Source organism: Carassius auratus, chromosome 17, assembly GCF_003368295.1.
Source record: "Carassius auratus strain Wakin chromosome 17, ASM336829v1, whole genome shotgun sequence".
NCBI classification, from domain to species: domain Eukaryota; kingdom Metazoa; phylum Chordata; class Actinopteri; order Cypriniformes; family Cyprinidae; genus Carassius; species Carassius auratus.
Window position 1 is genome coordinate 5,460,761 of NC_039259.1, and position 21,475 is coordinate 5,482,235.

Consider the following 21,475-nt stretch of genomic DNA (forward strand, 5'->3'; position numbering starts at 1 on the left):
TGCTTTAGAGGAACAGGGATGTTTATAGGAGACTATTTTCTCTGGAGAAATTGCTGTGCCACTCTGCATTCATAGATCTGTTGGAGGATGGATATAAATAAAAACGTGATATTGTCACCTGTTGTGAAATTAATAAGCCATGCAGAGAAACTGAAATAGGGCACATGTGTCTTTTTAATTTGGTTTTCATGACCTGTGTGGCTCTGTGGATTTCAGGCGGTGGTGGAGGCTGGAATGACACTGCCCCGGTTCCTCAAGGCGGTAGACCAATCATTCTGGGAGGTCAGGGTGGAGAGCCCTGTCAAGTCAAGGGCTGGAAAACTCGAGGAGGTTTTGGAGGCGGTGGAGGGGCCTGCACGGCTGGTGGAGGAGGTGGAGGATACAGAGGTTAGACTAAATTTTAGCCTTGTTCATATTATATACTGTATCTTCATTTTTTTTTTTATTTCATTTTCTTACTGTTTCTCAACTCCATGACCATAGGGGGCAGTGCCTGGCATGATAATGATCCCAGAAAGGATGGAGACGATGGAACATCATTTATAAGTCCTGATGGCGAAATGTACCTGGAGCCACTCAAAGGTAATACAATATATTTAGTTGTGTTCCAAATTATATAAAATACACTATGCACTTATTCTATATGTCCTATATAATATATAGTATGAATTTTATAGTTACTTACTTACATAAGTCTGGTGCATGCAATTTCTAACATTTCACACTTTTTTTTTCTCTGTTAAAAACCTTCACATCATTCAGGTATTTGAAGAGTACTCTTTATTGGACCAGTTACAACACAGCTATTGCAGTTTTTAAAGATCTAAACAAAATTTAAATGCAATAGATTTAACTTGCTGCTAACATACTTAAATGTGGTGGCATTTCAGTACTGTCTACCTATGTACTCAGAGTTACATTTTTCCAGCACTAATGAGGTATATAAAGTACTTTTTAGAGCAAACAGGTACACAAATTAGGATGCAGTCAGGATGGCTGGGTTCAGCTACTCTTTATCATTCAAATTAAGGGCTTAAATTAATTTTAAGAACTAATCTCACATTTTTGTGAAAAGTTTAATGGGGACATACAAATTCATTTGCAGTGAAATATCAAGGTGCCATTAACAAGCATCTTGGAAAACAGATGTCTGGATGATAGTAGGCTATTAGTGGTATACTTTATCTCTACAGTTAGTTGAAGTCTGTACCTAAAGTTGAAGGTGACTCAAATCATATACGGTTTAGATTTCCTTTAAGGCACCAATGTGAATAAAATTGGACTTGAGGTAGTCATATTCTGAGGAAGATGAAACAGTTTGATGTACTATGAAAATATACTGTGTGCTAAGAAATTATGCTGTACATAATAAAAAAAAAAAGTGAAGAAGAAAAAGAAACAACAGATATTAACACATGTAACAGGATCATAATGAAACAGCATCAAAACTGTAACATCATAGAATAAAATGTCGAACAGGTAATAATTAGTTTTTATTGTTTTTATTTTTTATTTTTTTGGTGTTGATTGACTCCATCTACATTTTTATCATCATTCTGAATCCAATACATAGTATTTTTTTTTTTATTTTTTTTTTTATGAAACTTACCCACATTAAAGTGTTTAAAATAAAAATGCATGAAGCTAGTATAAAATGTTTTTACAAGCAAGTAACCTTTACTTTCTTTGGATGTTTTGTATGTTCAGATATTCATATAACAAAATATATACAAATTAAAATCTAAATAGGGATATAATAGTATACTTAAAATATGATGTAAAGTTCACTCAAAGAAAACGTATGAGTATACTTGCAGTATAAAACTACTAAACTAGTAGTTTACTGAGATATTTCAAAGTGTACAAAGTATTTGATTAGTAAACTATCAGTATACATAGTTCACTTTTAGTATAATTGCAGTACAAACTACAAACATAGAGGTAAACTAGTTGTTTGCTACTGTTATACTTAAAGTATAAATTATTTACTATAAAGAGGGACATTTTAGTCCCAAGGAGTATTGAAACATTACAATTAAAAGTACACTACTAGAACACTGATATTTGTATACTTGCTACATAAAGTATACTTATAAAATATACTTGATCTTTACTTAAGTATACTTAAGCATACTACTATTTGGAAAAGGGATCCTTAACCCTCATGTTGTTTTCTGGTTATTTTAACCTGGAGAGGATTTTCTTTTCACAGGAAACATTAGTTAATATCGTTGCATTGCACTAAACTTACGGACTTACTGACACAGGAATTCTTTTTTTTTTTTTTTTTTTTTTTTTATCCTTTTATCAATTTATGTTCTTTCAATTAGGACATGTTTTATATTTCTTTTTGGATGTGATTGATCGTATTCCTCACTGATCTAAGCTTATCCCCTCAGATTTTGAGATGATTAAACATTTTTCATAAGCTTAGATCAATGACTTCCAAACAGAAAAGTACAAGACTCATATTATAGAGACAATCCCCCTGGAAACACCTGGATTATGGTGCCTTGCTTAAGGGCACAAACGTCTCCCTGCTGTGATCAGGACAACAATCTTCTGATTATAAGCCTCAATCTTTCCTACTGTGCTTTACCCTCCCATAAGTATGGTAATGTCATTTCCAGGCATGGAAGGCAATGGTGAAGTTATTATCAACCCAGTGCAGAACTGCAGTCACTGTGAGTCAGGAGATTGCCACGAGACCTCGGAGGGCACGGTGTGCTACTGTGATGAAGAGCTCTCGCTGGCCCCAGACGGAGTGTCCTGCATCAACTCTACCGGTTAGTTCATTCATAACACACTTCACCACCATTAGATGAACGGCCGTCTCATAAAATGGTAAAATGAATGTCTGGGAAGAGTGTTCTCACAATGACGAAGTTCTTTCTCAAGAGCGGCCCTCACCTTTGTAAAGCCAAGTTCAATTTTCTACCATTTACAGTCTTTCTGGCACAGGTCATAACTGTCAACTGTAGCTCAGTTTGCCAAAAAAAAAAAAAGGTAGTGAGAGAGATAAAAACACTTTCCACCCTTGCACAGATTAGCTACTGTTCCATTAATTCAGAATGTTTTACACATCTGTTCATATATGCAAATGGACTGAAATTTCCTCTGTTCCCCAGCGCTGTTTTCAGCTTCATAAGTGTTTAGTTAATAAGTGAGTTAGTGCCCATGGGTTCATGCTAATTATATGCTAATATCAACACTTCGAAGCTCTAAAAAAAGCTCAGAAAATGTAAACACTTTGACAGGTTTTTTAGAAACAAGCAATAAAAATATGAATTAAATTGCATCATAAAAGAAAAAAAAAGAAAAAATTCAGAAACCGTTTAAACTTTTCTCTTAATCCCAGGTTAAAGACCCCATTGAATCACTCAAGCACGATTTCCTATACTATACTGACATATTTTCTAATAGGAAGTTGAGGCATGGCATTTTTTTTTTTTTTTTTTTTTTTTTTTTTTGATGAGGCACAAGTGCCAGTCCTGGTTCATCAAACATAGTTTTCTCTATAGGAGTAAAGCAGAATCTAAGGACAAAGTTTTTGTTCATCTTCAAAGGGTGCCTTGGTTAAAACCCAGGGGCTTGTATTCACAAACTCTCTTAAGATTAAGAGTAGCTCATAACTCGCCGATTTAGGAGAAAATCTTAAAAATAATAGGCATGTCAGTCCTAAATTTAGGACTCCTACATTTCACGAAGCGTTTTGGTGCTAAAACTACCTCCTAGATCTGTGAAACATTAGAAGTAGTGAAAAGGACTCCTTACCAAAAAACCACAAACTATCTGAAAAAGGCTGTTGCCAGCAATCTGCCTTGGAACGTAAGCATTTTCAAAACATATGACGATAATGAGATTTTAAATAGGTTTTTCATTAATCAGTTGGGCAAGAAGTAACAACTGTTTTTGTGTCCGGTTTGGTTTTCATTTAAGTTTGAATGTCTTACTGTCAGCCATGATTATTCTACTTTGTTAATTAAAAGGTTGTCTAACTGTTAGACTACATGAATATGCTTAACTACATGAAGCATACATGTAAGAGGCTGACGATTAGCTGAATTAAACTTGTTTAATTAGTTACAGCTTGCATTTTAACATTTTATTTGAATGTGGCAATTATTATTATTATTATTATTATTATTAGTAGTAGTAGTAGTAGTAGTAGTAGTAGTAGTATTATTAGTATTATTATTATTATTATTATTTATTATTAAACCTTTATTTAATATGGCAACATAATATCATGTTTCTACAATATTTATATGATAAAAAAAATAAAAAATACAACTCTGACAGAGACCACTCCCCTATCAGCCAATCATGTGTGCATCGTTAGTAAGTATGCTGACATCATCCATGGCAACTTTTTTATTCTTTTTTTTTTTTTTTTTTTTTTTATGATCCTGTGCTAACACTTTTCATTGTGTAAAGCTCTGCTGAGTTCTGCCTGACTCATGTGAAGTCTATATTTGTTGCCGTGTGTTTGTGTAGGAGTGTCTATGTTGCCCGCCCAGCCGTCTTTGTCTCATCTGGCTCTGGGTCTGTCTGTCGGGACCTCCGCGCTCATCGCTGCCTTGCTGTTGGCCGTTTCTGGCGTTATGATCAGTAAGTAGACTATGTCAAATCCTTTTTGTGAGCATAATTTCATGGACTCGCAGAGGTTAATCAAAACATACTAGAGCCAAGCCATTAGACAAAGGGGGGGGGGGGTATTAGAAACAGAGCGAAAAAAGAAAGATTAGAGAAAATAATAATAATACGTTGCATATTTTGTGTTTCACTGGCCAATATGACTATATGAAATGTGAAATTTACTTTACTTTATCACCAAAAGCATCCAAAAAGAATAATTTTGTATTTTAAAAATTTTTTTACGCTAAAATTATTTTGGAGGCTGCCTGGTCTATATAATTTGCACTGTATTTTTTTTTAAGCGCGTTTTTTTTTTAAAAAATGTAAAAAAAATTTGAGAAAAACATATTGAATGCACGTTTAAAGAAACAGATCATTCAACTGCACACGTCACATAAGCTTTCAAAATTCTAAATGAGGATTCATGTCTTCATGTTTGACACACACACACACACACAGTGTCATCATGGCACCAAACACATCATCTGTCCATCTGCAGTGTAGTAGCAGTCTCTGAGTGATAAATAGAGTAGATGTGTGATAAATGGGCTGTTAACTGAGCTCTGACAAGCCTTGTCGATTACCACTTTATGAATAAATCACTTCCACATGCTGCACTAATGTGTTTACTGCGCTGGTCAAGCACACCTAACTTGGATTTACTTGCCTGTTTGTGGAAACTGTTTTTAAGTGTTTTTCTCATGTAGTTATCCACAAATTTGCAGTAAAATGTCACCACTAAGGTTATTATAGTTAAATAAAATCATTCAAGTTACAGAGAAGATAGCTTTTAATTATTAAATCTGATTTAAAAATAAACCTCATAGCAAGACACATTTAAATTGAATCCAATTTAGTTTGTCCAGAATTGCCTCAAACAAAACATTATAGCACTGGCTATTGTACAGCAGTCAAGTTAGTTAATTTCCACATTACATCTGTATGTAACTCTTGACAGTGGCTACAATCCGATTATGCAAACTGTTATGTAGAAAACTGGTATAAATTTCATACTGTGCTGATTGTCGTCCAGTGTACAGACGTAAACACACAGAGCTCCAGTCTATCCAACTTGAGCTACAGAGTCCGGACTGTAAGTTGAGCAAACTGAGAGCCTCCACCATCATGACAGACTACAATCCCAACTACTGCTTTGGTGGCAAGACCGCCTCCATCAACGATCTGAAGGAGGTGCCACGGCGTAACATCTCCCTCGCCAGGTTGGGAGCATCAATAAATCCTTACCGTTCAGTTGGTGTTATGTGCTAGCATGTTGTAGTGTTATGTGCTAGCATGTTGTAGTGTTATGTGCTAGCATGTTGTAGGGTTATGTGCTAGCATGTTGTAGGGTTATGTGCTAGCATGTTGTACTGTTATGTGCTACCATGTTGTAGTGTTATGTGCTAGCATGTTGTAGTGTTATGTGCTAGCATGTTGTAGTGTTATGTGCTAGCATGTTGTAGGGTTATGTGCTAGCATGTTGTAGTGTTATGTGCTAGCATGTTGTAGTGTTATGTGCTAGCATGTCGTAGTGTTATGTGCTAGCATGTCGTAGTGTTATGTGCTAGCATGTTGTTTGACTGTGAATGGTCTTCATATAGTTGATGGAAATTAAACTTCCAAAATGAAAAATCTTCCTAAATGCAGTATGTAAAATACATGGAATTATATTATTGACAAAAAATAATAAAATAATTAACAATCCTCTTAATGTATGTTTTGCTTGTAGAGGTTTGGGTCATGGCGCATTTGGAGAAGTCTATGAAGGACTAGCCGTTGGGATTCCAGGGGAGCCCAGTCCGATGCAGGTGGCCGTAAAGGTAAGATCAGAAAATATATATTTAAAAAAAAGTCTGTTATGCTGCTTGATCTTGCATACTGGGGTTTAATACTTTGATGTATTATTGTAACCATGAATATGTTGATTTGGTCTCTATGCTCTATAGTATTCTGAAATATTACTGCTAGGTATATGTGGATGGATGGATTTAGCATATATTTGATTATTAAATTCTTCTTTTTTTAGACCCTTCCTGAGGTGTGCTCTGAGCAGGATGAACTAGACTTTCTCATGGAAGCTCTCATAATCAGGTAACAACGACAAACACAAGATGCACCATTCCAAAGGGCTAATTCATGAGGACATATTGCAAAAATACCACATTTCTCTTTCTATTCCTCCGACAGCAAGTTTAGTCACCAAAACATTGTGCGGTGTATCGGGGTGAGTCTGCAAGCTCTGCCTCGCTTCATTCTACTGGAATTGATGGCCGGAGGGGATCTCAAGAGCTTCCTGAGGGAAACAAGACCAAGACTGGTAAGAAACACACACACACACACACACACACACACACACACACACACACACACACACACACACACACACATCACAGAATGTGCAAAGATTCTTGTATTGCATCATGAAGTTGTGTTTTTCATTAGTTTATTTGATTAGTAGTTTGTGACTTTGCTTTTAGATTATTCATTTTGTTGGTGAACAAGTAAAGTACAAGTAAAGGTTACTTTTTATTGTAATAATGTCAAATTAAAGGTTTCAAATTGAAGTGAACTTTAAATTATCATGTTTTAATGTCACTTTCTCAGGATATAAAGAAGTAAACTTAATATAATGTGTTGACTAATATACTAAAGCACATTTAAATTACTTAATTGTAATTTTACCTGTAGTTTGTTAGTGTTGTTTGGTATTATATTTAAAGATTTAATGTAATAATTTGCAATTGAAACATTATAAATCTATTACAACAATTTTTTTTTTATTGGTTATTGGTATTTCAAAGACTATATACGGTAATTAATTATGAAATCACAAATATGTACTAAGTGGATCAAAAAAGCACTCAAAATTAGAACTTAAGTTAAAATAATTGCATTTCATACATTTTAAAACCACAAATATGTGTTTTTAAATGCAAATAACATGCAATTATGTCTCTAAAGACATCACATTCTGTTTGTACTTAAGTATATTCTTCTAAGTATATTATTTAAATATATCAATAAGCATCATTTTCGAAATCTGCTAAAGTGTACTTATTTTTCAAAAGGGAACACCCAGCATTCTGACTTCCTGTAATGTTTCCCAGGAGCATCCTTCAAGTCTAACCATGGTAGATCTTCTCAACGTTGCCAGAGACATCGCCCGTGGCTGCCAGTACTTAGAAGAGAACCAATTCATCCACAGGTATAATTACCAACAACCCAACACACCCTCACACATTACAGATCGATTTACCACAGGATGGATAATCTGCTTTTTTCTGAAGTCAGCACAAATTCAGGGCTTCTGACTCTGTTTGCTCTCATACCTGCAATGGGAGTTCTATTTCCTTTTGACATGCTCATCCAGAATGGCGTGAAAAATGAGTCCACTTAGAGCTCATTAATGCTACATGAGCAGTCCGGTCATCAATACAGGTATAGAACAGGGACGCTGAGACACTTACCCATCTGCAAGTTCCTTACACAACCGATTTAAAATGTATCCAGGCTTTCGTGTTCAGTTTCAGTTTCCTGGTCAAAACCCAGAGCTATCGATCGTTTTGCCCTTTCTGGCAATGTTTTGTTTTTGTTTTTTTGGCATAAAAGGCATAATCCATTGCTGTCAACCAAACACCAAATGCCTTCAAATAGTACAAGTAATTGGAAACATGAGTTTCATGACATGACCTTCAAAAGAAAACAAAAATAGTCTTGCAGATCAAGACTTCTTAGTATCCTTGTAACTTTAAACAACTTTGTAGCCTTTCTAGCCATAGCAACATTAAACCAAAAAATAAAAAAATAAATAAATTAACTACACTAAAGAACTTAAACTATTGTAACACACACACACACGTTTTATGGGACATTCCAGAGACGTCATGGTTTTACTGCACAAACAGAATTTTCTTTTCCCTAAGCATAACCCTACTATGATCTGTAAGCTGTTTTCCTCATGGGGAAAAACAATGTCCCTACAAAGTCAGGATTTACTGTTATCGCTATCTTGTGAGGACATTTGGTCCCCATAATGTAGGGAATACCAGGTACACACACACACACAGGTCACCATGTTTTATGTAGGAAGAGGACTAAAGCTGAAGCATAGTAAATAATGAAGTTATAGCAGTATTTGATATTTGACAGATCTACAGTACTTAGTGTTTCAATTAATGAGACAAAGTTTGATACTTGCACGTCTCGCCTGTTTAAAAGAAAGTTTTGTTGATGAGAGAGAACAGGTTTAGATCCAGAAGATTTTTGATGAATGCAAAGGTTGCGTTAATTTGCTGAAACTTTGAAGACTTTTGGCTCAGCATCATCTTCATCAAACTTCAGAATCCATTCAGAGATTTTAAAGTGTGAGGGTGTAAAACTCAGGAGGTGAGTCAGGTCACCTTTATTTATATAGTGCTTTTAACAATGCAGATTGTAACAAAACAAATGAACAGCATTAAATAGGAAAATAGTGTGTCAATAATCCAAAAGGGCATTTCATCATTGAAATCAATGATGTCATCATCCAGCTCAGTTCAGTTTAAATAGTATCTGTGCAATCAAGTCAGCGATTGAGCCAATAAGGAATTGTACTCATGGAGGGGAAAGTGTGTGATCCTTTGTCTACTACTAATGTTATTTTTTTTTATAAGAAATTAGATTGGGTGTGATCAAAAGAACCTTCAAGATTCCTATAATATCAACACATGCAACAGAGACAAAGAAAGATGTCAAAAAGTATCGTTCATTAGTGTGTGATGTTGACTGGATCAGTTCAGAGTTTGACTAGTCTATCTATAGGTCACTGGAACTAGAATGTACAGCAGTCTATGATACAGACAAAGTTTGTGCTTGACTGTGGTTTCAAACACCTGCAGAGTTGACAGGTTCATTGTTCATAATTGGAACATTCTATATTTGGTGCATCACTAGAAGTGTAGATGGGGTGACATTCATTTTGCAAGCTCTAAATATATGTGGATAGTATCTCATAATGGTATGAATGACTCCTAAAGTGGACACCAGTAATTAGACAATAGGCATAATGGACATTTATGATCAGAATTATTAAAGTAGAGGTTTAGCTAGTTAGTTAGCCAATTTAACATACCTGCAACGGCATTTGAAAAGCTTGTTTTCAGTAAGAGGACTGGAAACAATTTCACATCACGACATTGCTGCTAAACAGTAATACAAATTTTAAGCTGTCAAAGCTCAGGTTACTGAAAATATATCTCAGCATGAAATATGTGTCCTGGTGGGTAACAAGGAGAGAGTGATCTGAATGCAGATTTCTGTAATAAATTTCATAAAAACAACGATGTAAATCCGTGGGAGAAAGAAGAGACAACACAAGACAAAGAACTGTGACTATATGGTGATACTGGATATTTGCCATTGTTTAATTTAAAATCAGAATTTTTTGAGATAAATGTGTCTGTTATCTCACTTTTTTTTATTCTTAACAGGGATATTGCGGCCAGGAATTGTCTTCTGACCTGCAAAGGTCCAGGGAGGGTGGCCAAGATTGGTGATTTTGGCATGGCCAGAGACATCTACAGGTATACTACATACTTCAGTATGGCATCATGATCTTATATTTCAGCTCTCCTGGCTGTAACACACACACACACACACACAAAATAATAATAATAATAATAATAATAATAATAATAATAATAATAATAATAATAATAATAATAATAATAATAATAATAATAGTAATAATAATAATAATAATAAAGTAAAGTAAAGTAAAGTAAAGTAAAGTAAAGTAAAGTAAAATAAAATATTTTACATGCAAGCACCAGTGAACGGGAATAAGAGATGGCAGACTCCCATTTGCTAGCTTTTGCTATCTACATATTTCTCATTTTAAGGGTGCCATCTGTCATGTCTGGCAAAAAAAATCAAGTCATACTCCACATTCCATACCAGATGGGGGCAGTATGCCTCAATGAAGTGAATTGGTCTACTCTAGAGTAACAAACGAGAAGCGGCATAGTCTCTATGCTCCGCCCCTACCTTCAGAACAACCCTAGAGCCATAGCCGAAGCCTAAGAAGGACGTTTTGCCTCCAGAGGAACGTTGGGTGATGTCAAGTGATTTTGAAACATGACATCTTCGGGCCACTACCCTTCACCTTTACCAGTGAATATGTTCATATTTGTTTTGTTCATATCACATTTTGAGTTGTATATACACATTATTTGAATTAAATTAATTTGACAGACAGCATTCTGTCAACATCATTGGTCAACATCAGACAGCTGATGTTGACCAAGCTAGCGCCAACCAACGTAACCAGAGTTGCTAACTCTCAAGCATTCACCGTGAGACACACTCAATTGACTCTTTTCACATGCTTTCACGCCACACATCAATTTTCTCATGCACAGAAAAACCAAGAAGCAAAGAGGACACAGAGACCAACAGACTAGACAGAGCAGGTTAGTTATGATATAAAAAAAAATGGGTAAGTTATAGCTAGCTAATTATGAAACACAGCTACTTTTAGCCATCGCTAACATTAGCACTATAATCGAACAGCCTTCGATACATTTGTATGTTATAACTTCCCGAAAAAAATACACAAACATGTAAAACAAACTTCTAGCGAAATACTAACATCATCTAACTTACCAATCCATAAGAAATGTTGCAAGTTCGGAGTCGAGCCTCATTTCTTTCAGGTCCATCAGTTGTCTCCAGCGCTTGAAAGCAGTGCCGATGTTTAATCTGGTTCGGCTCCTTTTCTTATCGGATTTGATTTGTGATTCCGAGCGCCGTTGTTTCCCTGTAGCGGGTGGTGGTCTCTTGCCAAGGGCTTCAGCCATCCTTCCGCTCTCTTCCCTGAACTGAAATGAAGTAGTGGGCTGTACTTTCCACACGATTGACATCAGGCCCACAAGCCGTGTGAGTTATTAGTGTATTGCAGGTTGGCTGGTGGTTATGTTGCCCGCCTACCGCCTCCCATGGCCGAAACTGGTATTACGACACCTGTCGGGCCGGGGCTAGTAATGCTAATGCTAATGAAGGTTGATATCTCTGCAGCACTATAACTTGACATTTTTTTAATGACATCATCGCCCTTATTTCTTCTCATTCTTTTGATGCGTGTAGGTAATGTTTTGGATATTTTTACCTCAATTTTTACACATGGCACCTTTAAGGCAAGAACCAAACAAAGTTGTTTAGTAAGTGCTCAACTAATTTGAAGGGTGTATTTCTTTTTCCTTGATATTTCTACTGACATTTACCTCAGGAATAAACCATGGCTATGTTAGATATAGCATACTACTAAAATAATCTTCTAGTATGTACGTATATACAGTACATAAACTGTCATTCAGAAGTTTAGGATCAGAAAGATTATGTTTTTTTTTTTCTTTGTCAGTCTCGCTTTTATGCTCATCAATGCTGCATTTATTTGAAATTTATTGTCATTTGTTATTTTTTACTTATTATTCATCAAAAAAGCAGCACAACTGCTTTCAGCATTAATAATAAATACGCATAATATTTTTGTTTTTGTTTAGGATCAGTAAAATTAGTATTTCCTCTTAAAAAAGTCGAACAGGAGCCTGCACAATATATATATATATATATATATATATATATATATATATATATATATATATATATATATATATATATATAAGACAAATTATTTGTGATCACTGTAATTTTCTGGTACATTTCACATCATGAATATTTGTAACATTTGCAGATATTAAGTGAACTTATAAGTCTTAAGTAAATCATTTTCAAACTATAATTTCCTTCACCATTGGTTTTCCTGCTGGTTGTAAATTTGTTGTTGGTCCCTCAAAGATAAGTTAAAATCATATTCAAGCATAACTGTCCCATTTTTATCATTTGTCACTCTTAACCCATATGCACCCTATACATTGTGCAGTGTACATAAGCCAGTTACATGAAACTGATGCATGTATCATTTGTGAAGTCTCGCTCAAAACTCTTTTGACTTTTTTTCTATTATCAAAATGTCACAGCTAGTTTTTTTTTTTTTCTTTATATTGCTAAAAAAGCACAGTGACTGTCAAGTTCATTTTAGGTTAACAACAACAATATCTTAACTTGCCTTAGCACCAGACTATCAATCAATCAATCACACAATTTGGCACTAGTATGAATTGTTCTTTGACATTTTTCATCAGATGAGATGGCAGCACCAGTGTGAGATGAAGTGAAAGGATTTGTGAGCTTAACTGCCTCTCAACCACTACTGGAATGTGTGTCTGAAAATGGCTCGCTTAGCTGGTGGAAGAAGGGTATTATTAGCCAGAGAAACTCTAAAGGGAAAAGATGGAGCCTTGTTGTACTCCCTCCGGAGAGTTGCCAAAATGTGTGCTCTAATTGCTGATGTAGATTTTTCTTGCATTTTCCCGCTGAGCTCTGCAGACAGGACAGGAGTTCAGAGCTGTGATGAAAATGCGATTGGTGATGGGAAGAATTACAGTGGAGGTTTGAGTGAATATTTCATCTCATCTTCTGAGAATTGACAGTGCTGAGATGGGGTCAATTTAATAGACTTACTGTAGTTAACTCTTGGAGATTACTTCAGTTTTTTAACAGCTTTTCATTATCACTAGGGATATATCATGATGGTAGGTCATGATGGTCGACCAGTCTCCCAACAACCAATTAGTCAGGTCAACTACTTAATCTTTTTTTACCTCTGTTACGGGGCTGACGAGATTTGAGACATGCGGATCCATGTGCAATGTTTTATTCTTAAACATGGTCAAAACAAGCAAGGGACAGACAATGGCACACAGGTATATTGAGGACAAGACATGGCATGATCCTAGGGCAAGCGTAGGTCAATGATCTGCAAACAACAGAGGGCTTGACAAGAGGGGTAAATCGTAAATGTGAGCATAAATCCAGACAAGGAGCAAACACAGTCCGAAACCGCAAGCAAAGGGTTAATCCAAGATACATGGAAATAATCAGGAACCAGGAAAACAGGAAAGGTATGACTAAGACTAGAATATCCAAACTAGAGCAGGGTCTGTACAGTAGCTATCACAGTTTACATTTAAAGAGTAAATAATTTAGACATGCAGTGTTTTGGAGATAGTTTTAACGTGTTGGCAGCAAACTGTTAAAACTTTCTGAAGAGCTGTGTCTCCAAACTGGTCTTCTTTAAAGCATCATGCTTCAAAAAATAAAAATAAAATAAAAAAAGTTAAAAAAAAAAATTATAATAATAATGAAAAAAAAAAAAAAAAAACTATAGCCATCAAAACACAGCTTGTGTTTTAAATTCAGCACATTGAACAATACATTTTACGACAGTTACTCTTGGTGTCCAGACGTTTGTTGTGAACAGTGTTCCAGTTTTTTATGCATAATTCATTGTTTTGTGAGGACTATGCACGTTTTGAGCACTAAAATGTTATGGAGTGTACTTGTTGAATTTTTTAAATCCCTACATTTTGAAGTCTGTCCTGACATGCTGTTTTTAAAAATTCCTGAAACACCTCAATCCTAAATCAGACTAATTATAAGGCTTTGTTAAAGGCAACATTAAATACAATTAGAGTTTTTTGTAGGCCTACTCATAAATGTTGAAATTCACTTTTAGCAGGAATTCACATTTAATATTTTCAGTTGTTATTTTCTTGGACTGAAATATTAATAACTCATGTTACATTTTTGTCAAATCAATTGCTTCTTAGAATTGGAAAGATACAGTAATACACATAGCTCTTTTTTTTTTTTTTTTTACCTATATTTAAAATATGAACATAGTGAAGAGGATTTTTATTTTTTTTTCTCTTAAATGGAGTTTATGAACTTTACCATCCCAAATGTTGCTTCCCCTGCCTCATGCCTTTTTTCCCCTCCATCTCCTCGCCTGTGGTAACACACCATCCCACCAGGGATCATAGTCAGTAGCGATACAAAGGTTTTCTGTGATATTCTTGATTTCATACTTCAAAGGGTTCCATTGTTGGTTTCCCTTGAGTCCTGGCTTGCGAGATCTGTTCGCATGACTGAGATTGGTGGAAACATGAGTGTAATGTTGGTATGTGAGGTGTGTTTTCCTGAGGGAGGTAGAACAGGCCTCGCTGCCACAACCCCAGCAAGCCACAAACTAGTTTATATAGAATCAGAGCTCGATAAAACCAGCCTCATCAAAATTCTGACAAACAATGCAAATGCTTCTTTTTTAGGAGACAGTGGCCAATGTATTTTTTTTCAGTCCCAGTCTCTCGTATTTTTATTTTTTTTTTATTTTGTGATAAATGCTCGGCATTATACACACCCAAAAATATTGCTTTAGCAACTTCAGGATAGCTGATGGCAAAAAAACAAGACCTATTTGTCTCTTTTCTTCTCTCTCTCTCTCTCTCTCTTGCTCTCTCCCTCACTTTATTTCTTTTCCCCTGTTGTCAGCAGAGGGTCAGAAATTGGAACTAGATCCTGATAGTATCAGCTCTGGATAAGGAAAATGGTTTTAGACTCACAGTGATCACATTATGAGAAATGTGAAGAATATGTCTTCAGATAAGACCTTCAGATACAACATTCAGTAAAGCAAGTCACAACAAAATCCTTTAAGTAAAAAAGAAAGAAAAAAACTCTTTATATGCCGTTTCAAACCTGTATCCTGGAATATAAAAATAATTATTTTGAAGAACACTGGGGTCCAAACAAAATTTTATTCCCCTTGTATTTATTCTTGTATTTCATTCTCATTTTAACCAAACAATCATTCCTATAATCTACCTCTAATATCACTATCCCATATTGTCCTAAGTTTAACTCTAAATTCAGATTGATAGGAATGTTGTTCCATTACCAACAAGGATATGTTTTTAACATGTCCTACTTGGATTTAGTGGCTACATTCTTTATTTGAATTATCTCAGGAAATTGATGTAACTTGTCCATGACCTCTTCATGTATAATTAAACCATTATACCTTATTACAACAAGCCAATTAAATGTAATTCTGCATGTCAGATGAACTAGATCATACACTTTCCATAAACCCTAACCATATTTACCTAACCCTAAGGTTAGACAGATAGTGACTTTGATTCAACATTTCAACCTCATGTTGTTCCAAACCCGTGAGACCTCCGTTCATCTTCGGAACACAGTTTAATATATTTTAGATTTAGTCCAAGAGCTTTCTGTCCCCCCATTGAAAATGTAGGTATGATATACTGTCCATGTCCAGAAAGGTAATAAAAACATCTTCAAAGTAGTCCATGTGACATCAGAGGGTCTGTTAGAATATGTTAAATCATTGAAAATACATTTTGGACTTAATTCAGCATTGTCTTCTCTTCCGGGCCTGTTGTGAGTGTGACTGCTGTGACTGTTGATGCATGATACTGCTGAAGTGTTTTCTTTGTTATTAGGTTTACCAGAAAACACGTCAGCAGCGTCATACATCAACAGTCACAACAGTCACTGTTTTCGATGCTTCAACAAATTGTAACGGACCCTTCGATGTCACATGGACTACTTTGATGATGTTTTTATTACCTTTCTGGATATGGACAGTATACGGTACATACATTTTCAATGGAGGGACAGAAATGTGTAACTTGCAGTCATACATGTAAATAAGTTGTGGTAATCCAGTGTGCCGCACAAGTCCTGAAAAGTGAAGCCAAAACGTTTTGATCGCCCCTGGTGGCTGGACCCAGTATAGGTCATAAACCCACCCTCTCCATGTAATCTATGAGACGTGAGACAAACTAAATCAAATTACACTTCAAATAAATTTTCTTTAGGTAATTTTCATCATGCTGATGTATATCCAAGTGTTCATTTTTCGAATAAGTTTGCTTTTAGTTAATAATTTGATCCTAAAAAAAAAACCCTGATTGTGAGCTTGCAATTGGGTCTGAGGGAATTTGGGTGGGATACCCCTGCCCACCTCATGATCACTACTACGCAGACTCAGACTGCAAATGAATCACTTCCTCAACAACTCTGGCTCCAAATGATGTAATTTTTAAAAGATGACAGCAACCATACTGAGATGTTTTGGCTTTACTTTTCTATAGTGGAAGGAAATGGAGGCGAGTCACTCTTCTTTTTTTTTCTTTTTTTTTCTGCAGTCTATAGTCGTAATAGGTTGCTTGAATTTCCTTTTATAAGGCATTTCCAGTGAACTAGATCAGTCACTTTTAATTTATCCTAACTTCATCTACCCTGACCCTAATGTACCTCTCTAAAAGGGATTGACGGTTAGGACCCAAGAGAGACAGATCTGGTTGCTGGGTGTAGATTCAACATTTAGTTATTTTACTAAATTTAGATAGAAAAGAACATCTGAATGTTTTATATAATGAGTAAACCATGCAGATTAAGTAATGCATCTCAAATGAACTAGGTCAGTCACTTTCTATAAACCATTTAAGTAAACTTGTCTCTTTAATTCTAACCTGGCGGGAAAGAATAATTAAGTTATTCTAGCAATAGACTCCTATTTTAAATGAGTAGTTATTATTTTATAATACTTCTACTTCTTTTAACACAAAGCCAAGCCACATGCATGCAATTAATCACAATGTTCATTTAGTGACTAATTTAGTTATCAAGGATCAAGTTAAGGCTTAATAGAACATGAATCACCTATGAAAAATAGCTATCTTTCCATTCTTGCATACGTCGTACATGGACTGAGTTTCCCCGTTTGTGTCTTTACATAATTCTTGCTACTTTCATTTTCCAGTGTTTTTCACTCTCTGATCTGTGACTAGAGTTAATAAGTCACTATACTCTGCTGCTGTCTACTGTTGGCATTCATAATGTCTCTTCTTTTTTTCTGGGCATGTGTTTTTTTTACACAGAGCCAGCTATTACCGGAAAGGAGGCCGAGCTATGCTGCCAGTCAAATGGATGCCTCCCGAGGCCTTTATGGAGGGAATCTTTACCTCAAAAACTGATACATGGTGAGCGCTGTAATATAATTACATATTTAAGAGATTAATTTGCTTCAAGTTCTGTCACATGCTATTGCAACCCCACTGTTTTTTTCACACTCTAATACTATTCTTTCCATAATTACTATGCTTTCATTTCTCCACTCTACTCTTGACTTTCTCTCCTTTCGACTTGCTTTTCAGGTCATTTGGTGTACTGCTGTGGGAGATCTTCTCTCTGGGGTATATGCCATACCCCAGCCGAAGTAACCAAGAGGTGTTGGAGTTTGTTACTAATGGAGGCCGGATGGACCCACCTAAGAACTGCCCCGGGCCAGTGTGAGTGGACTCTTAAATTTAAATATGCAAAATATTTCCACAGCACTTCCATATAACAGAAACAGATTGTTGGCCAGCGATAATGTTTATTCTAAATGTCAAGATTTTTGTCAATGTCAATTTTGATTCTCATTTTTTCAGTCCTCATTAAAGGGGGGGTGAAATGCTATTTCATGCATACTGAGTTTTTTTACACTGTTAAAGAGTTGGATTCCCATGCTAAACATGGACAAAGTTTCAAAAATTAAGTTGTACGTTTGAATGCGTATTTTTGTTCCCAAAATACTCCTTCCGGTTTGTCACAAGTTTCGGAAAGTTTTTTTCGAGTATGGCTCTGTGTGACGTTAGATGGAGTGGAATTTCCTTATATGGGTCCTGAGGGCACTTCTGCCGGAAGAGCGCGCGCTCCCGTATAGCAAGGCTGAGCAGCACAGACATTTCACTGATCAGAGCGATTCACTGATCAGAGCGAGAGAGCCTCGCGAAAAGTCACAAAAGAAGTGTGTTTTTGGTTGCCAGGGAAAGACAACCCTGCACAGATTACCAAAAAAAAACAGCATTAAGGGACCAGTGGATGGAGTTTATTTTTACAGAGCATCAACGGAGTTGTGCAAGTGTTTTTGTTTGTTCCCTGCATTTCGAAGATGCTTGTTCACAAGGCCCAGTTTGACGACGGATTTGCGTATCGTTTATTTCTTAAGGATGATGCAATCCCAAGGAAAAAGGGTCACGATCGTGTGTTGGAACCGCAGGCGGTGAGTAAAACTGCTTCAAATATCTCTCCCTCCTTGTTAGTGAGTCCCCTCCCATGCCAGAGACTCAGGTTTGAGCCCCGCTCGGAGCGAGTCGTTGCTGCTGCTGCTCTCGTTCAGTTTCAGCCTCTGGATCTGATTCTGGATCATAAATAAATGGCTGAATCTGACTGTAAGCCATGGTTTGTTTTGGATGATGGGTTTTCCCTCACGGTAATGTCACAGCTTCCACATGCTCTCAATGCAAAAGCCTATTCGCGCTCGTGATTCTTTAGCTCCGCCCACACGTCACGCCTCCAGCCGGTCGTGTTTTTCCAGGAAAAATCGGTACAGACTATCTTTCTCTTATGAATATAATAGAACTAAAGACTTTTTGGATTTATGAAGGATGAAAACGAGCATTTCACCCCCCCCCCCCCCTTAACTATTCCACTGTTATATGTATTCTGTCTCTTAAAATAAAGTCTTCAAATAATTATAATCAAACTTCTGAAGTTTTGATGTAATTAAGTTCCTAATCTAACCTGGGGACGATCTTGCAGAGCTGCTTATTGAAATGAAAACAAATATTTTGTTTGTAAAATAGGTACCGGATAATGACACAGAGTTGGCAGCATCAACCAGAAGACAGACCAAACTTCTCAACTATTCTGGAAAGGATTGACTATTGTCTGCAGGTACTACATCTTATAACCTTGTCTGTTCATTCTGGGCAACAGTAGATTTGTCAGAAGCTGCATTTTCACATTTCAGTACTGCAATATGAATTATGTATACTGTGCACAGGGAATTTGCCAAAGCATGCAGAAAACAGCCGTGCACATCAGACAATATTCTTCTGTTTAATCAGCTTAACTCATTTATATAATTTGTGTAAAATATTTTATTTCAAATAAGGTACAATACTATCTTTTAAGTGTTTTTAATCTAATTCATTATTATGTTAGGATTTACTATTATTTTATTTTGTAACTGCTCTGATAACTAACAGATTTTCCAATTACCCCAGGACCCAGATGTGGTGAATGTGCCTTTGCCTGTCGAGTACGGCCCCATCCCTGAGGAAGAGGAAAGGGTTCCCATGCGTCCTGATGACCCATCGGCCCCCTCCTTGCTTGTAACCCCTCAGGGCACAGAGGAAGCTACATCTTCTGCCCACTCTGATCAACCTAAGAGAGATGGGGAGGCTGTTCTCATGGCCAGCCACTCCTGTGAGAGCAAACTCTCATCCGCTCCCCAATCTCAGCCTCAACCCCATCCCCACCACCAACCCCAAGTAGTCACTGCCCCCATACCAGCTGCCAAACCTTCCTCTGCAACTCCCTTGACCACCCAAGATGGAGGGCATGTGAATTTAGGCTTCATGCAGGCCCACCCGTCGGAGAAGGAAAGCCGTAATGGGAAGCCCACCAACCTGTGGAACCCCACCTATGGCTCGTGGTTTCTGCAGCAGCAACAGAAGAGACAGCAGGCCCAGGCACAAAGGCAGACAAGCGGCCCACGGATCCCAGGTGAAGGGCAGGAACAAGCAGGCCGGACTGTGACAGTAGCTGAAGCTCTGGGCCTGCAGCAACAGCACAAACAGCAGCAGTACCAACAGCAGCTCCAACGCCAACAGCAGCAGCAGCAACAACAACAAGGCCTGTGTCGACCACTTTTGCCCCCTCCTCCCCCACCTGCCCCGACCCCTTTACTTCTAGATTCGGCCAGCCTAGCACCGGTTCCACTCTACAGACTACGGCGCTTCCCATGTGGGAATATCGGGTATGGCTACCAGGAGCAGGGCTTGCCCATGGAGCCCATGGCAGGGCCCCAGCCTCCTCCGCCTCATCCTGGCCAGCAGAGGCCCATCACTATAGCTCGGGCCAGTGGCCCTGAGGACAGCCGCCCGCTTTTGGTCACCATGGGTACAGTGCAGGACTCCAGACTGCCGAAAATGGAAGGGCACAATGCCACTGTGCTGTAACCGTGCACGTTCTCTATCAGTGCCCACTTTGAAAAACACTGTACTTTCCATTTATGTCCACCTTTGGCAAGCCCCTTTGTGCTTTATCTTTGTGCTTTTCAGCCATGAGACTGGGACCAGAAAGGTTCTGCGCTGGACACTCAGAGAAATTACATTTCACTGAAAGAGAACGATTGTCCCTTGGATAAGATAACAAGACTGTTGAGTTTCTGAAAGCCACAATTGAGAGACAAAAATAAACTGATTAAGCCCTCACAAGGACTAATTCTGTAAAAAAAAAAAAAAAAAAAAAAAGACTAAATTATATCAGTGATATTTTTCCATAATGGGGGAGAAAAAAAATTAAACGGGTTTGTTGATGTTTGCTTGCCTGCTTGTTTATTTATTCATTTGTTAATTTATTATTTGGAGGTCATGTAAATTATTAATGGGTGTGCTTCAGAAAGCAAACTGCCCCCATTCATTATGGATCGTTTGTTCATTCTTGGACTTGGTTGGCTTTTAAACGCAGCTGTTTTCATGCATCATCAAACAACATGAATAACAGAAAACTCTAATGGCTCATGTATGTGAAAATTATGAGTGTTTATGGCTTTTGGTGATCAGATAACCTGTTGCTATGGTGTTGGAACTGAAACATGTAGCAAACTGGTCAGTGACTATTGAATGAAGGCTCTTTCACAGGACTCGTCTAAGGGATTTAAACCATGAAAATACCATTTAAACAACATTTATTCATTTAAACCCCGTCAGTTGCTTTGAAATATTACAAAAACTAGTCAATGGTCAAGCTTTTTTAAGGGGATGCTGTGAACCTGTTTTGGATCTGCAAAGCCAGCATAACCAAGCGGTTCACCAGCACA

General features: G+C 37.0%; 1 protein-coding gene and 1 long non-coding RNA gene across 3 annotated transcripts in view; one reads left to right on the top strand and one right to left on the bottom strand.

Annotated features, from left to right (window-relative positions):
- LOC113117031 (uncharacterized) overlaps positions 1–551 on the bottom strand; it is a 4,155-nt gene extending 3,604 nt beyond the window's left edge. The window contains exons 1-3 of the long non-coding RNA XR_003294119.1: positions 460–551; positions 194–360; positions 1–77 (exon numbers count right to left, since the gene is read on the bottom strand). The exon at positions 1–77 is cut by the window's left edge and continues 1 nt beyond it. This is a non-coding gene — a long non-coding RNA (uncharacterized LOC113117031). The remainder of the gene's footprint in view (positions 78–193; positions 361–459) is intronic.
- The window catches only part of LOC113117028 (ALK tyrosine kinase receptor), a 374,362-nt gene extending 353,456 nt beyond the window's left edge, over positions 1–20,906 (top strand). The window contains exons 16-29 of one of the 2 annotated variants that reach the window (XM_026285385.1): positions 217–387; positions 484–582; positions 2,631–2,786; positions 4,498–4,611; positions 5,672–5,858; positions 6,368–6,458; positions 6,665–6,729; positions 6,826–6,955; positions 7,707–7,843; positions 10,107–10,199; positions 17,484–17,585; positions 17,760–17,894; positions 19,233–19,323; positions 19,656–20,906. In XM_026285385.1, the coding sequence (XP_026141170.1) occupies positions 217–387; positions 484–582; positions 2,631–2,786; positions 4,498–4,611; positions 5,672–5,858; positions 6,368–6,458; positions 6,665–6,729; positions 6,826–6,955; positions 7,707–7,843; positions 10,107–10,199; positions 17,484–17,585; positions 17,760–17,894; positions 19,233–19,323; positions 19,656–20,612 (2,528 nt within the window). In that variant the 3' untranslated portion in view covers positions 20,613–20,906. The remainder of the gene's footprint in view (positions 1–216; positions 388–483; positions 583–2,630; positions 2,787–4,497; positions 4,612–5,671; positions 5,859–6,367; positions 6,459–6,664; positions 6,730–6,825; positions 6,956–7,706; positions 7,844–10,106; positions 10,200–17,483; positions 17,586–17,759; positions 17,895–19,232; positions 19,324–19,655) is intronic. The other variant, XM_026285386.1, reaches the window with a different exon arrangement.
- The last annotated feature ends 569 nt before the right edge of the window (positions 20,907–21,475 follow it).